The sequence below is a fragment of the Paroedura picta genome, chromosome 1 (assembly GCF_049243985.1).
Source record: "Paroedura picta isolate Pp20150507F chromosome 1, Ppicta_v3.0, whole genome shotgun sequence".
NCBI classification, from domain to species: Eukaryota; Metazoa; Chordata; class Lepidosauria; order Squamata; family Gekkonidae; genus Paroedura; species Paroedura picta.
In genome coordinates this window covers 56526743-56544180 of record NC_135369.1, presented here as the reverse complement: position 1 = coordinate 56544180, position 17438 = coordinate 56526743, and the positions used below count along the sequence as shown (strand labels likewise).

The 17438-nt window shown below is 43.8% G+C and overlaps 1 protein-coding gene across 1 annotated transcript in view; it reads left to right on the top strand.

The window, feature by feature from the left end:
- USH2A (usherin) overlaps nucleotides 1-17438 on the top strand; it is a 684687-nt gene that overhangs the window by 452968 nt on the left and 214281 nt on the right. The window contains exons 43-45 of the mRNA XM_077339259.1: nucleotides 7822-8156; nucleotides 13001-13123; nucleotides 15782-15847. Of these exons, the coding sequence (XP_077195374.1) occupies nucleotides 7822-8156; nucleotides 13001-13123; nucleotides 15782-15847 (524 nt within the window). The remainder of the gene's footprint in view (nucleotides 1-7821; nucleotides 8157-13000; nucleotides 13124-15781; nucleotides 15848-17438) is intronic.

Below are 17438 nucleotides of genomic sequence, written 5' to 3'. Positions count from 1 at the left end.
CAGGACCCCATGCTGGGATAGTCAGTCACTGCTGGGGATGGTATGCTACTGGAGATACTGAAGAATCTTAACACGTGTATCACCCAGTATATAAAACAAAAAATAGTGATAGGGTTTTCATCTGTTCTAGTTTAATAGCAAAAAAACCCAACAGCTAAAGTAGTTCCAGATGTCTACCAGCCTTGGCAAATTAAGTATTTATTCTACTTGTACTGGTAGGCAGTAATGTTGTTAATGATGCCCACTAGCTAGCACTATTCATTGGTCATAGTTATTTCCCCCACCCCCCAAAAAATAATTCACACGCATCATCTATTGTGCTAACATTATGCTATAGCCCAGCGGTCCACAACCTTTGGCAGGCCACGAACTGCTGCGCAGTGGTGTGAGGAGAGGGCGACCTGTGGCCCTGTGCATGCGCGGCAGCCCCGGTGCAAACGTGCATGCGCGGACTTGCCATGCATGCACGTTTGCGTCCGGCAGGGGGGCAAACGCACGGTAGCGCTGCGCATGCACGGACTTGCCGCACATGCACGTTTGTGCCCCCCGCCGGACGCAAACGCACATGCATGGCAAGTCCGCGCATGCACGATTGCGCCTGGGCTGTCCGCGCATGTGTGTTTGCGCTGCCGGCATGCCAGAAGCCGCGGCTCCCTCTCCCCACCCATCCAGGCCGCAAGGAAATCAGCCTCCAAAGCGGCCGATTAGCTTGCAGCCCGGCAGGCTTCTCTTCCCCCCCCCCCCCAAGCAAGAAGCTTGCCGGGCCGCAAGCTAATCGGCTGCTTCGGCAGCAAATTTGCTCGGGGCCTGTTGAGCTTCTTGCTGTGGGGGGGCACGAAGAGGGAGCCGCAGCCCGGCGCCGAGGCCTTCCGGGCCGCGGCCCGCGGGTTGGGGACCACTGCTATAGCCTACCTAGGCAAAGGTAGCTAGAAATGAAATAAAATTATCCAAGTGGGGCAAAAAACAACAGAGGAAGAGGAGTCACAGAAGAAACTATGTGAAATTTTACAAAATGTAATAACTTCCTTCAAAGTCAAAACCAGAATGAGGCAGGTAACAACATTTTTACCACATTAAGCATATCTCAGTTATAAAGTATCTTATTATTTGATCCTAGTAAAATATGTGCTCAGATGTCAAATGAGCATTACATTCCGATTATAACATTTTCTTTCTTTGCAATAATGGTGGTGGAAAATGATCTCAATTCGCACCTGGCTTATGGTGACCCCATAGGGTTTACAAGGCAAAAGATGTTCAGAAGTTGTTTGCCATTGCCTGCTTCCCCCCTGGTATTGCTTGGGGTTCTCTCATCCAAAAACTAGTGAGGGCTGACCCTGCTTAGCTTCCCAGATCAGGCTAGCATGGGTTATCCAGGTCACAGAATCATAGAGTTAAAAGGGGCCATACAGGCCATCTAGTCCAATCCCCAGCTCAACGCAGGATGAGCCCAAAGCATCCTAAGTCATTTCTGCTTTGTTGAATAATGGAAAAAAGATTAAAGTCAAAATGCAAACTGATGCATTTTTGAAGGGACATACATTGTAAACAAGCTGAGTACCCAGTTTGTTGCTGGGGGGGTAAACGGCAATGACTGGGGAAGGCACTGGCAAACCACCCTGCATTGAGTCTGCCATGAAAACGCTAGAGGGCGTCACCCCAAGGGTCAGACATGACTCGGTGCTTGCACAGGGGATACCTTTACTTACATTGTAAAAAGTGGACACTTTATTCTTGTTCCAAGTAGGTTGATGGGAATTAAGGGGATCCTTTTTTAGCAGATCCTCAGATTTGGTAAGGGTAACTCTGCTGTTCATATGTCCATTTATGAAATGTTGTAAAATATGCCACAGAGAAAACCCTGTTTTGGTTATCTGTCTGCCTGTTCTCAGGATGACAGATGTTTCTGTTGGAACATTGGACTAGATGGACTTGCTAAATCCCACACAGTTTTTATTATGCATGTAACACTGCAGGACAAGACAGCTTGATATAGTTTGCTAGCTGATATCTATCACTCTGTAATACAAGTTGACTAATACAATAGCTATACTTCAAGAGTAAAGAAGAGACGGGTTGCTTGACCAGCCAGCACACGTTTATGATCTTATTAGCATCCTTTTCTAGTAACTTCATGACTGTACAAGTTCCTGCTATTCACGCTGCTGTGAACTCTTCTAATTTACGTAGATGCTTTGAAAGTCTGTCATGCTGCCCGAGTGTCAACATAAAAGCCTTACCGTTTCCCTCAGCCTACCTTGCTTGCCTCCCACTTTTATGCTTACCTGATTGTGATGAAAAGTGGTCAGCTGCCAACATCCCACCTGTATGAGGTCCTACACCAGCTCTGTGCTTGTAATACATGGTGGGTGTTGTGGGAAGAAATATCTTTTATGTTGTAAATTACAACATAACATTTCCTTGCCTGGATGGTTTTACACTGTTTCATAAGGGAGGATGAAGATAATGCAAATAACTAGGATAGATTCACTTCTGCCTCCCCCTAGCTTTAGATTTGTTTCCCTGTGGTGTTTGTGCTGCTTACTTTATGTTATTGTGGGCTAAGCAGGGCAGAAATCTGAGCAGGACTTTCTAAGCTCTGCCAAACTTAAATTGTTTCCCCAGCTTTCTTGCTAAGCTTGCTTGTGTTCCTTAGATTTGAGACGTCGCTCTTAATGCTGGGTTGTTTAATGGTGTTCCAAGTTCTTTTTATCAAAACCCTTCAACATTCTTAAAGAAAATTCTGCTTCTGATGGCCATACAAATATTAAGGCATAAAAATTTCACCGTTACTCAAGATCTCTTGTTGTTTCCTCCCCAGTGAGCATCTGGAGGAAACTCCCTGGTGGCCTTGTCTATGTGGACTTCTTTTGTTGGACCGTGACATTTCTGTTTTAAGACTGTTCAGTGTCAAGAATGGGTTGAAGAGTAAACGATGGGTTATTTAGATCTCTTGTACTAATTAGTTCGGAATAATTGTGTGTGTTTTGTAAAGCAGGGAAGAACGCAAGTTATATTAAGACTAGTAATCAAGCCCGCTGCAGAGGAATGCAGCGGGCGCTAGGGCCTTACCGCAGTGGTGTGCGGGGTGGTCAGCGGCGGGCTGGTCCGGCGTGTTGTTCGGCGGCGGCGGTGGGCTGGTCGCGGGCGGCAAGCTTCTTCTGTTGGCGGCAGGCTGACGCGGTGAGAGGCGCTTCGCGCCTCTCGGCGCGTCAGCCCGCCAGGCAGGGAACCCCCGGCAGCCGCACTTCGCGCAACTGCCAGGGGCTCCCTCGGGCAGCGGCCTGACGCGGTGAGAGGCGCGAAGCGCCTCTCACCACGTCAGCCCGCCAGGCAGGGAACCCCCAGCAGCCGCACTTCGCGCGTCTGCCAGGGGCTCCCTGGGTCGGCGGCCTGACCCTGCGAGAGGCGCGAAGCGCCTCTCGCCGCGTCAGGCCGGGAGGAACTGCGAGCCGCGCTGTGCGCGGCTCACAGTTCCTGGAGCTGGGAATCGGAGGGACCAATTGGCAGGCGCGAAGCGCCTGCCGATTGGTCCCTCCGATTGTCTGTCGTGAGGAAGGGTCCAATCCGGACCCTTCCTCATCACGGACTAATCCCACCTCTACACCCCTTAGCCATTTATATAGTCCGTGGCGCCCGTGGCGCCACGGGCGGTTTAAAGATGGACATTGTAGCTTGAACTCAGAAGCCACTTTTGTTTGTTTGCCTTCTAATCAGATATCACTATTTCATGTATGGGCAAATAAAATGGAATCACTGTGTCCATCTGATGGTTTGGCCTATAAAGTTATTGATAACAGATTCCAGATGACTATGTACCATATTTATATCCTGTCCTTCTAAAGAGGTCAAAGTAGCATAACAGTTTGTCTTTCTTCCATTTTATCTTCTCAGGAATCTTATGAGAAGTTTGGCTTACAGTGACTACTAGTACAAAGTTATACAGCAAGCTTAAGGACTGAGTGAGGATTTGATTGCAGTGGTCCCCCAAACTGGGCTGACCCACTGTACCACAATGGGCTAATTAATGCATTATGCATGTTCCATGAAGTCTATTTTAAGTCACATCACTCAAAGGGCTTTTATCCATGTGAAATCTTTTGCATACAGTGGCTCACCTCTTGGCTGGAACAGTTCTCCCCTCCATGTCAGCAAAAGCTTAGATTTTTCAGATATTTGTATTGTAATAAAGAATTCTGCCCCTAAATGATGAACCTTTGCACATTAGCAGTTGTCTAAATGCAGTGGTATTAAGAGTGGTCTGTTAGTGGCTGCCGAAGGATATCATCATTGTGCCAGTATTTTATTTATTTTTAAAATTACATCATTTATATTTCTTTTTCCCCTGAGACTCAAAACGAATTACACAGTGGAAGTCAAATAGTGGCATGGGACATCCAATAAACAGCGTGCTAGGGTTTGGATTGAATAAATCTGAAATGGAGCAGAAAAATCTGAAACAAAGCTGAAACAGACCTGAAACAAAGCATTTACACATGATACCTTAAATCAGTCATTCTCAACCAGTATATATATATAAATAAGTCTCAGGGGAGGGCAGTATATAAATATAATAAATAAAATTACTAACCTGGGGAGGAGTCAGGAGGTCAGGATAGCTTTGTGTTCATGTGTTTGGTTTGCGGTGGCCTTTTCCACACAATGGAAATAGAGGGAAGGGCTGAATTTGCTACACTCCCTCCCCCCCCCACTCCCTTGGCTCCTTCCATTTTTGTTCTCTCAGAATTTCTTGTCACAGCCCTGCTGGCAGAAAATGGCTGGAGGAGGGCATTGCAAGCAAAGGATTCAGATATTCAAGAAGAAGAGGACTGTGTCCAATGCCACAGAGTCTACCCTCCAAAGCAGCCAATTTCTCCAGGGAAACTGCTTTCTGTAGTCTGGAGATCAGCTGTATTTCCAGGGTATCTATTCCCAGGCCCCATCTGGGGGCTGGCATCCCTAGCCAAGTGCTAGTACACCTGTTTCCAGTGCAAGGACTGTGCATGAGAATTCCTTCTCAGGATTCTTTCTTAAAGCTTCCATAGCACCCCTCATGAGGAGTTCATCTCAGGATGGTGCACAACACATAAATAGCATGACACATGTGTATTAAAGTCGAAATACATCAATATGGTTATATATCAATATAAAATAAAAAAATTAAATTACATTTTAAAAGCAATATAAAAACTGCTTAAAAACATCAGTTTGTGTTCAGCATAATGGTCAGTGTTAATACTGGCTCAATAGAGGGGACAGGGAGCAGGGGGAGGAAGACCCAAATCAATCATTCCAGCTATAGCTTCACTGGTCTCTGCCATCTTGGCCCTGCAGATCTCTGCAAGGGCCCTCAGGAGCTTCTTCCACCAAGATCCAAGAAGGCCCTGGCTCTGATTGAGGCCAAGCATACTTATGTGGCTGGGGACCTCCAGCCAGTTCGCCTTGGCTGATCAAAATGCTCTCCAAGGAATGTATTCAGATAGATGGCCCCGCGTATACTCAGGGCCCAGACCACATATGACCTTGAAGGTTAACACCAGGACCATGAACCAGATTTGGAATTCCACTGGGAGTCACTGCTGCTGCTGGAGAACTGGCCTTATGTGGGCCCTTCAAGGTGTTTGAGTAAGAAACAATGTAGCTGCCTTCTGGACCAGCTGCTTCTTCTGGAGCAGGGACAAGAAGAAGAAGAAGAGTTGGTTCCTATATACCGCTTTTCTCTACCCGAAGCAGGCTCAAAACAGCTTAAAGTCACCTTCCCTTTCCTCACCCCACAACAGACGCTCTGTGGGTGAGTAAGGCTGAGAGAGCTCTGATATCATTCTTGATCAGAACAATTTTATCAGTGCCGTGGCGAGCCCTAGGTCACCCAGCTGGCTGCATGTGGGGGAGTACAGAATCGAACCCGGAATGCCAGATTATAAGTCCACACTCTTAACCACTACAGCAAACTGGCTTTACTAGGGAAGTCCCATGTAGAATGAGTTACAGTAATCAAGTCCAGATGTGACCATGACATAGATTACTTGTGGCCAGGTGCTGCAGAGTCAGTTAAGGTTCTAGTAGCTTAGCTTGGTTTCCCCTTGCCTTGCCAGTAATTTCTGAACCTGGGAAAATATATTCTTAGATCTTTCTGGTGGTGCCTAGACTATTTATTTAGATTTTATTTGGATTTATTTGGACTAGATGACCCATGAGGTACCTTCCAACTCTATTATTCTATGATTCTATGATAGCTGAGATAAATGCTTCCTTTTTTTGCCCAGGCAAGGTCCTGCACACATAAAAATGACACTAGCTTTTATTTAACAAGCATTTTATTTGAGTAGTGATGCCATAAAAGGTAAAGGTAAAGGTATCCCCTGTGCAAGCACCGAGTCATGTCTGACCCTTGGGGTGACGCCCTCTAGCGTTTTCATGGCAGACTCAATACGGGGTGGTTTGCCAGTGCCTTCCCCAGTCATTACTGTTTACCCGCCAGCAAGCTGCGTACTCATTTTACCGACCTCGGAAGGATGGAAGGCTGAGTCAACCTTGAGCCGGCTGCTGGGATTGAACTCCCAGCCTCATGGACGGAGCCTTCAGACTGCATGTCTGCTGCCTTACCACTCTCCGCCACAAGAGGCTCTTAGTGATGCCATACACACTGTAAACATGTGACTCCTGGCAGAGAGGCAGGACCAGTTGGAATCACTTCTGGTGTTACTAGAATAAGGTGACCATATTGTCCCACTTTTGGAGGGACATCTGGAGGTACCTGGCAAATTGTACTTATGTTGAAATTAAAATATATATATATATTACAATACTATTTTTGCTTTCTATGCATTCTATGAAACGTTTTGTTGCTCTATATAGACCAAATTTTTAATCATGAAACCCCCCCCCCCTTCCCGGTCAATGGTGTCCCGCTTTACCAATGTTAAAATCTGGTCACTTTATACTAGAATCCTGTAGAATATTCAGGGGCTAAACCATAGTAAAAAGGTTTTAAAAGGCTGCATTAAGTAGTAGAAGAAGAAGAGTTGGTTCTTATATGCTGCTTTTTCTCAAGCGGCTTACATTAGCGGCTTACAGTCGCCTTCCCTTTCCTATCCCCACAACAGATACCCTGTGAGGTATGTGAGGCTGAGAATGCTCTGATATTACTTCTTGGTCAGAACAGCTTTATCAGTGCTGTGGTGAGCCCAAGGTCACCCAGCTGGTTGCATGTGGAGGAGCGTGGAATCAAACCTGGATCACCAGATTAGAAGTCTGCACTCCTATCCACTACAGCAAGCTTGCTAATCAAAATGCTCTCCAAGGAATGTATTCAGATAGATGGTCCCTCGTATACTCAGGGCCCATACCACCTTGAAGTTTACTACATTAATGATGTTACTAAATTAATTAGTGATGCTAAAAGTACACTGTAGAAGCATACTAGTAGTAATGTACAGTACATAGTAATACAATCTCCCTATCCCTTTACTGAAGCATCTTTCTAGAACAATTTCATTATAGTACTGCCATATTACCTTGGTAAAAAAGCCTTATGTTTCCAGAAGCATTTGTGTAATGGCTGCTATTGGCTTCTGTGAGAAAATATAGCCATGGCAAATGATTTCAGACTTCACAGTTTGGATGGCTATATTGACCTGCACAACTGGCATAATTGTGAGAAGTCTCCATAATATGTAATCTGGAGGTGACTTACTATGATCCTTTAGACACATGTTTACTTACACAACATGTATCTGCATAGGAGGGGAAAGAGAACTGTCAGTTTTATTCTTATCTTGCATGACTGTATTTAATGTGGGGGAATCTTTTTGTTTTCAGGTTTCCTGGAAGCCTCCTTTAATCCTGAATGGAGAACTACTCAGTTATGAGATCCGCATGCCAGACCCTCGAATAGCCCTTACTAGCAACCTGTCATCTTCAATGAATCATATAATAACCAATCTGATCCCTTTCACAAACTACTCAGTCACCATAGTAGCTTGCTCTGGAGGCAGTGGTTACGTTGGCGGATGTACAGAGAGTCTACCTACCCACATGACTACCCACCCAACGCTTCCCCAAGGCATTAGTCCATTGTCTGTGACTCCAGTTAATGAGTCATTAATTGCTGTTTCCTGGCAAGCACCATCCAGGCCTAATGGCCTCCACGTAAGGTAAGGCACATAGTTATATATAAGACACTTCATCTGAATGTGGCACATACTCTTTGTTTAGAGGAATGCTTAAGCTGTGGGCCAGGGAACTCGGCTTCTTCAGAAAGGTTTATGGGGTTTCTGAACCAGATAATCAGAAATAAGAGAAAATTAATGTTGCTAAATCTGGGTTGAGAAATTCCTGGACATTTGGGTGGACCCTGTGGAAGGGGGGTTTTAGAGAGGGAAGAGATTTCAGCAGGATCTAATGCCATAGAGTCTATGCTGCAAAGCAGCCATTTTCTTCTGGAGAACTGCCATCTGTCATCTGGAGAACAATAGTAATTTTTAGAGAGCTCAAAGACTCACCTGGAAGTTGAGAACTATACAGTTACCCCTTAAAGTTAGATTGGCCACCACTACCAGAAACAAACATATATTTATAGCTAGTGTAGAATTTCTGCTCATTCATAATTCAACTGAGGCAAGTGTGGAGTGGGGAAAGACTTCAATGGAGTATAATACTATGGAGTCATCCTCCAAAGCAGCCATTTCCTCCAGGATAATTTATCTGTGTCACGTGGAGATGAGCTGTAAAATTGGAGGATCCCTAGGTCCCACCCATTGAACTGGCATCTGTAGTCTGTGCTGATCCATAGATGCAGGCATTGTGCCTTGCAATATACCCTATCTGACACCATCCTTTCCATGGTAGTATTTTCTGAAAATAATATTGTATAGTTTTCCAAAAAGATGGCACCATTCTGTTAGGTCCCCAAACCTTTTGTTTTGAGTAAATTTTTGAAAAATGTTACAGTGGTATGAGCAAGGAATGGGCACTGAAGTAACAGAATCAGTTGTCTGATTGGTTAGTGAAGGTATTAAACATGTAGAATTAGTGACTTCAATTCTCCTTGTCCTGGCTGTCTCAGAGCTGCCTACTACAGACCTTATGTTGCTTTGAAGTGCTCCTCTGGACTTCAGTGATTTCATTGATCACTAGTAATTTAGATAATTGTAGTCTGTTCATATAATAGGAGATACCCTCCTTTCTTTTGCTTCCCGAAGACTAATTGTTATGTATGCATTGCAGAACAATAAGACAGTCTTGGGAAAACAGCCTAGATTTCTCTCTATATAGAGTGTGACTCTCTTACCACTGGTGGGTGAAGGAATATAACATAACCAGTCCTTGCCTAGTTCATTTCCTTGGTGGTGTGCCATGCTGCTTCCAACCAGAACAACCACTCAAGCAGTTGCTCAGCACAATATGATGGAGAGAAGAGTAGAGAGGGTAGCAGCAGCAGCCACTAGGAGGGATTTGTACTTGGTCACTACCCAGTGCTTTTCATGGCTTCCACATCAAATTACCGACAAACCAACCAGAACGAAATAATTCAGGACCCCCCCCACCACCACCACCAAGGAGACAGTTTGTTGACGTAGCTAAACTAATAAGTTGAAAGCATTCCTTGTGATGTGAAGGCAGCAGAAAATTCTCATGATGGAAATTTAGTTTCACAGATGCTAGAGAGGATGAAATCTTTATAAAGAGAAACCAGCACACGGTGGTCCACACTCAAGTTTGTCTGAATACCTGGGTTTCTATTTCAGCTAAAGCCTTCCAGTTTAATGGATGAAAAGGCATCCTTGTTAAGGTCACCTTTCATTGGGGATAGTATCTGATCAGCAATTTGTAATTGGCATGAAAGCTTCTCTGTGAACTGCAGACGACTGCCTGTGCAGCCTTCTTAAAGGAGGCAGCAGATTCAAAAGAGCATTCAAGGCTTTGCTCTCACTGCCACAATGTTCATGGGAGACCCCGCATGAAGAGAAGCTTCCTGTATTCACAGAGTGCATATGGTGCCAAGTTTTGAGTGATAATATATTTAGTTGCATTCATTTTACAAGTTATTCCCTTATTTTTGCATCCGAGATCAAAAGCTTGTCACTCTATCCCCTCTTCCTGCCCCCTGGAGTAGCTCTCAACAAATGGTTGCCCATCTGAAATAAATTCTTACCAATATATGTCCATATTTTTATGCTTGATGGGCATTTCTGCACATCGCTAAAAATAGTGTTACGACAGCTAAGTGGCTAAAGATTATTGAGCCTCCAGCCATTCCTCACCTTCTTGCAGCCTCACTGCAGTCTGCCACCTTTTCATGCTTCTTACACTCCACATGCCTGCTTGACATGGTTGAAGAGAGCAGCTCGCTTTACAGGTGACTCTCTTCTGCCTGTCAGTCAAGCCTGGCAGCCAAGCCCCTTCCTCCATTGACTAAAATGGGAATTTTGCCTTTTACACATTTCCAGGGGCCTAGAGGCGTGGTGGTTTCAGGTACAGCCTCCAAAACATCATGGTAGCTCTGAGAGTCTCTTCCTGAAGTGGGGTGCCCCCATCCCTCCATTCTATCCTATGGAGGGGACCTTTTGAAATCTGGAGGGGAATCAGGGAAGAGCCTCCCAGAGCTACCCTGAAATTTTGGAGGCTGTACCTCAAACCCCCGCTCCTCCAGGCCCCCTGAAAGGTGGAAAAGCCAAAATTCCCATTTTAGTCAATGGCACCATTGACTGACATGGTAGCTGTAGCTGAAACTTGCACAAGCCTTTTGATTTGAGGGGGGGGGGACTTTAGCGAGGCATGCTTTGTATTTAAGCTGTGGGGAATTTTTTTTTTTTGCTTTGCCTGTACAATGTAATGCTTATTTGTTGCTCTAGGCAGTTTGCTTTAAAAAAATGTAAAACCCTTCCCTGGTAGAAGGGAGAGGGAGGCGGAGATAGCGCTACTTCGGCACCACACATTTCTTTAGTATATGGCCTGCTGGTTGCTCTTCTCTAGCTTGCACTTGGAGAATCCACTTTATGTGATTCACCAGCTAGCGCTTTATAATGGAGGATTGTAGCTACCAGTTTGCTCCTTGGATGCAGGATGTTGGCAACATTGTGCAAAATGCAAAAATATGGTGTCCGCAGAAAGTAAACATTTTACCGTATTTATGGTGTGCGGAAAGGCCCGTAGATTTCCCTGGAAAATAAAATGAAGCATAACCCACTGTGCATGGAGAGCCAACTTATCTGTATGGTGCCCCTGAAATTGTGGTGAGCCAACAGTACACACAAGGTTTCTTTCATGCTGACATTGTCCTTAAACTAGGAGAACTAAGAACATAGTACTTTGCCTTTATTATTCAGGCTTATACCGCAGGTTGAGAATCTGGGCACTATGTCATTTATTAAAGTTATTGTCTGATAACTAATTTGACGAATCTCATTAACAGTGTGTTTCAGATCTTTTTCCTTTTCCTCTTCCGAAACTCTGCCTTCCTCAGACTTCACCACAAAACCTCCAAGAATTTCCCAACCTGCACATAGCAACCCACGTCAGGCCTGGCTCCAATGAACTTCCCTCAGATATCAAAATAGGCCCATAAAGGGCCCTGCCCACTTCCCCTGCCCTTTTACTCACAATAACACAGACTGAAATACCTAGCAGCAGCCAATGAGGGAATCTTACATTTAAAATAAGAATATGCTCCTCTTTTATCGTTTATTATTGTTTATTTTTTAGATTTCATATTTTTCCACAAACCTTGGACCCTGTTCACATTTGTAGAAATATCTGTCTTGCCTGTTCAAAACTCTAGTCACTGAATTTAGTATCCAAAATTTTGCTGTTTGTTATTAGAATATAAGATTATTGTTGTAGAATTATTTATCTTAGCAATAGTACTCTTAAGCTTTTTCTTCAGCTACTTGAATGGCAGGATAAAGTTGATGCTAAATAATAGATTTCAAATTGGTTTTATGGAAGGTGATGCTGGAAAGCAGTCACAACTCAGCTGCTGCAACAAAACAGATCCATTTCGCTAACCTTCAGATGTTATTTTGTATGTCTGAACATATGTTCATAATAAACAAATAAGACTAATTAACTGGTCAATTTTAAAAGTAGCAGTGTAATTTATAAAACTCCAGCCCTAAACTTGAAGAAACTAGGTGATCAGAGTAAGAATCATACAATCATGAAGTTGGAAGGGACCTCCATGGTCATCTTGTCCAACTCCTGCACAATGCAGGAAACTCACAACTAACTGCCCACCCACAGTGACCCCCCAATTCCATGCCCAGATGATGCCCCCCTCAAATACCCAGAATTCCTGGCTATTCTGGCCTAGAGGAAATTTTTCCCGACCCCAAAGTGGTAATCGGCATTTTTCTGGACATACAGAAAAGGGTCACAAGAGTCACTGTTAAGATACTGGCATGTTGAGAATCTTTAAGCATGCCACTTGGAACAGGGATTCCAACACATGTACATGTACCTCTCCAAGATAAAATAGTTTTGAGTTAACTTTGACCATGCAGAATTCCAGATAAGCTTCATCAGTGCTTTATGATAGTGATCTTTCATAAAACAACAATTCTGAGAGCTAATCAGAAAGAGCCATTATAATTAAATCCTTTCACACAGGTTTTGTGTTTGAGGTGTGGATGCAGTTCCTTCTCTGAACATAACTACAAACGATTACATTGAACTTTTCTTCCTGTACGAAAGCCTTGCTGTACTAGAAGAGAGAGCCTGTGCAAACCTTCAGCCCAGTTACTGTCAAATTCACAAAATGTTAGAAGCCATTAAATGTCCTTTTTGTTATTTTTTTTCCTAATAAAAGAAGTTTTATAAACATTTCATTGTGAGACTAATTGGGTAACTGAGGGAAAGAGTCAAATCCTGAAACATTAAAAAAAAACTTTTTACAGCTGTAAAAACAAAATAATGTGTGACTTTTAAAAAGAACCCTGATTTTTGTGTGTAATAACATTAGTTGAGATAATCCCAGCATTCTGCTTGTCTTTTGTGTTAGATATGAGCTCCTGAGACGTAAAATCCAGCAGCCACTTGCATCAAATCCCCCTGAAGATTTAAATCTCTGGCACAATATTTACTCAGGAAGTCAGTGGTTTTATGAAGATAAGGGTCTTAGCAGGTGAGATTACAAAAACTATAAAAACAAATGCTGGCATTTTGTATAGCCTGTACTTAATAGTTCAAAGTGTTCCTTGTGTCTCTGTGTTGCAAACATGTTAATTATGTAATGAAATATTTTCTGTCATCTCCTTTGGCTTTAGTCATTATTAACACATCTGGCTTCATTGCTGTTTTTGCCATTCCTGCATCTTGTGTACATATAACATGTTTTTCTTTTTTAAAAGTACCATGGTCAAGAAAGTAAGATTTGAGCAGAGCTAGACAAGGCATTTAGGCAGTCTAAAAATTAATCATTGGTTATAAATGCCGATTTCCCTCTGGGGAAAATCTGCTGAGGGACATCAGTTCTGTAAAGCAGAGATGCAATCCTAAACAGTCCTCATCTCCTTGGCAGTTGATGGTGGACAAGATTTGCCAAAAGACATACAAACAAGTTATTAACTTCCCTCCGTAATGTGCAGCCACAGGAGAGTATTGAGCATGTTCTATGGTGCAGAGTTCATTTGTATAAAAGGAAAGTCTGTTGTGGCTAACATTTCAAAAGAACCATTCATTCATTAATTCATTCATTCCTTTAGATTTCTAGGACACCCCCCTATGAAAAGGTCTTGGGGTGGCTTACCAAACATTGAATGATTTTACAATAAAAGCTTTAAAATCTTAAAATTCAACTAAAATACACTATAATCGCCCTGTCAATTAAACCGTCTCCCTGGCTGAGACCTGTGAGGTTAGGATAATTGGCGTGGCTTTGATGGCTGGGGAATGCCTCAGGCAAAATCCTGAACAGGGGGCTAGGCAGGGGGGCCCGTTCAGATGGTAAGATTTCAGCCTTGGCCTCAACCAACTGCCTGGTGGAAGAGTGCCATCTTGCAGGCCCTTTGGAACTTTGAGAGCTCCATAAGGGCCCTGATCTATTGATGGCAGCTTATTCCACCAGTCTGGATCCAGGGCTGAAAATGTCCTTGTTCTAGTCAAGGCCAGGCACACTTCTCTGGGACCAGGGACAACCAACATATTGGTATTTACAGAGTGAAATACAGCTAGACTAGATGATATGGCCTCTTCGGAGATGATTCATTTTACCTGCTACCAGTTTACCTCTGGAGTTCTCTCACTTTACAAATACCACTAAGGCCCAATCTTTCTTGGTTAGTGGTCCTTTGGACTCTTGAAAATGGTACACAGGAGTCCCTTCCCCACACACCACAGTTCTCAGCAGGATCAGGCTCCTGCAGCACTTGTAAAGTGAGTGTTAAAAAGTTGGTAATTTTCCAGGGAACACTGAATAAGCCAGTTTGACCCGAAGAGAGTTTGGTGAAATGGTTACAGTGTTGGACTAAAATCTAAAAGTCTTTGGGTCAGTCTATCTCTTAGCAAAACTTCCAAGTTGGCAATGTGTTAAAGGTAAATTGGGGAGAAACCATGACAGATTCTGCACAAGGAATTTGCTCCCCGGATAGCCTCTCATTGCTTGCAGGCTTTAGTGCCACTTCCACATGACATCAGCAGCAACCCAGAACTCTCAAGTGGCTGGCACAAGTTTTCATAAGGTTTGCTCCATGATGAGGGAAATCACCAAATCCCAATTTCCCTCATCTTGCCACATGCAATCCGGGGCAGAAACAGGGGCAAACCTGTGTGGAGGGAGAAACGTGACAGTCTACATAACATTTTGCCTGCCCTTGCACCTATCCTCCCTTCTCCATTTCCGGATTACTTGCAGGAATGGTCAAACATATGCCAGTTGGGCTCACTTCTTAGCCATCAGGGGTGATCTGGTAGCTGATTAATTAATGGGCTATCTACAATCTTTTTGTCTGTATTTGAAGGAACAGACTACTTGCAGCATTCAGAAACTGACTCTCCTGATGTGGTATCAGCTGAAAATAGGGTGGGACACTTACCAGATGGGGAATTTAGTGGCAATGTAAATTGCCATCAGCCTACAGACATAATACCTTGGTAGTGATGTTAGCACAATGCCAGGGATGGTCTAACATTTTGTGGAGAAAAGTTGCTTCGTAAAGTTTGAGGCGGGGGGGACAGAATCTGGACCTAAATCCCAGATGATAACCTAAAGTTGCATTCTTCTGATATCCCATTCTGTGAAAAATTTCTACCTGAGACTTGTTGAGAGGTAGCAAATTTAGGTGGTGGGGATGATTAGACGTCCAGCTTCTCTTTTAAATACCCCAACTTGTTGTCCTGGGCTGCAAATAATAGAAGGATAGAAATCAGCTCTTTCTTCTTTCACTTATTCCGTGCAATGATTAAAAGTAATGTGTCTCTCACCACTTAACTTAGAGATGGAGGAAGAGAATCAAGCCCTCTTTTATGCAATGCAGAAATTAAAAGTATTTCAGCTGTTCTGCCCAGTATGGATTGATGGAGAAACTCTTTTTACAATGTGGAGATCAAAAGCATTGCTTTTGTCCTTGCCTAGCTTGGATAGAAGAACTCCCTTTTGCAACTCCACTGTGTAACTTTATCCCCTGAGAGAATGGGATTGAAAAGAACCCTACTCACAGGTAATCCCTTGTGAAATTGTGAATCCGTATCCCCCTCCCCAGCTATATTGGTAAGGAGTCAGAGTGGTTAGAAGCCAACTATCAGTTGATCAGGCGATCAACTGTGAATCATTTCTGACCAACAGGCAGCTACAAACTTATTCAGCAGACCATATCCCTCATCTGCCTGCAGTCCAATTGTGTCAAACAAGGTAAGCTCCTGTGTCAGACAGATGTCTTCTTTTCAAAACATTGTGTCCTTCTGTATTGTATTCTACAAGAGCAGAATCATAAATTGTAGCCAATTGAAATAATGTATAAAAGACCACATGGTCAAAAATTGTTGTTGTTGTTATGTGCGAAGTCGTGTCCGACCCATCGCGACCCCATGGACAATGATCCTCCAGGCCTTCCTGTCCTCTACCATTCCCCGGAGTCCATTTAAGTTTGCACCTACTGCTTCAGTGACTCCATCCAGCCACCTCATTCTCTGTCGTCCCCTTCTTCTTTTGCCCTCGATCGCTCCCAGCATTAGGCTCTTCTCCAGGGAGTCCTTCCTTCTCATGAGGTGGCCAAAGTATTTGAGCTTCATCTTCAAGATCTGGCCTTCTAAAGAGCAGTCAGGGTTGATCTCCTCTAGGACTGACCGGTTTGTTCGCCTTGCAGTCCAAGGGACTCGCAAGAGTCTTCTCCAGCACCAGAGTTCAAAAGCCTCAATTCTTTGACGCTCGGCCTTCCTTATGGTCCAACTTTCGCAGCCATACATTGCAACTGGGAATACCATAGCCTTGACTAAACGCACTTTTGTTGGCAGGGTGATGTCTCTGCTTTTTAGGATGCTGTCTAGATTTGCCATAGCTTTCCTCCCCAGGAGCAAGCGTCTTTTAATTTCTTTGCTGCAGTCCCCATCTGCAGTGATCTTGGAGCCCAGGAAAATAAAATCATGGTCAAAAATAAATGAAACCAATTTGAAGAAGTCACATTCCAACAAGAAGGCAGTGCTGCAAAATGACCATTCCATTCTCTACTCTTAAATCCTAGTTATTTGGTTTATTGGATCAACATGGCCAGACCAAACAAATGCACAAAAAAATAAAATATTTTTATCCTGCCATTACACTAGGCTCAGGGTGGTTAAGAAATAGAAATAAAACAAGTCAACTGTACAAATAAATCAGTGTTACCCCCTTAGCTAAATTAAAAGGCCAGATGTTTAATAATAACAGCAACCCAGTGGTTCAGAAATCATTCATATAAAAATGAGCTGCCCCCAAATTCAGTAGCCAAAACATTGAAATTCCTCATTCTCAGGAGAAAGCCTTATGGAATCACCAGATGTACAAGCTTCCATGAGGAGCAGAAGGAACAAACGCTGACACACGGTGTCAGGTATAGAGATGGGCACAAATCGGGAAAATGGTTCGGTTCATGGTTCATTTCTTGCCCCACAATCACAAACCACAATCCATCATGAACTTTCAGTTGCCTCATGATTTTAATTTTTCTTTTATTCATTGATTAGGTTAGAAACTTTACTAAATCTTTTACTTGTCTATGACGGTATCAATAAAGACTATGACTTTAGCTGCCTCATGAACTGGTTCAGTTTCTGATATTTATGAGATGGTAGAATGGTCCCCTGGTGTGCTAGAGCAGTGGTCCCCAACCTTTTTATCACCGGGGACCGGTCAACGCTTGACAATTTTACTGAGGCCCGGGGGGGGAGAGTCTTTTGCCGTGGGATGTCACCACCACCACCTGAGCCCCTGCGCCTCACCGCCCGCTGGGGGGCGCTGCCAGCAG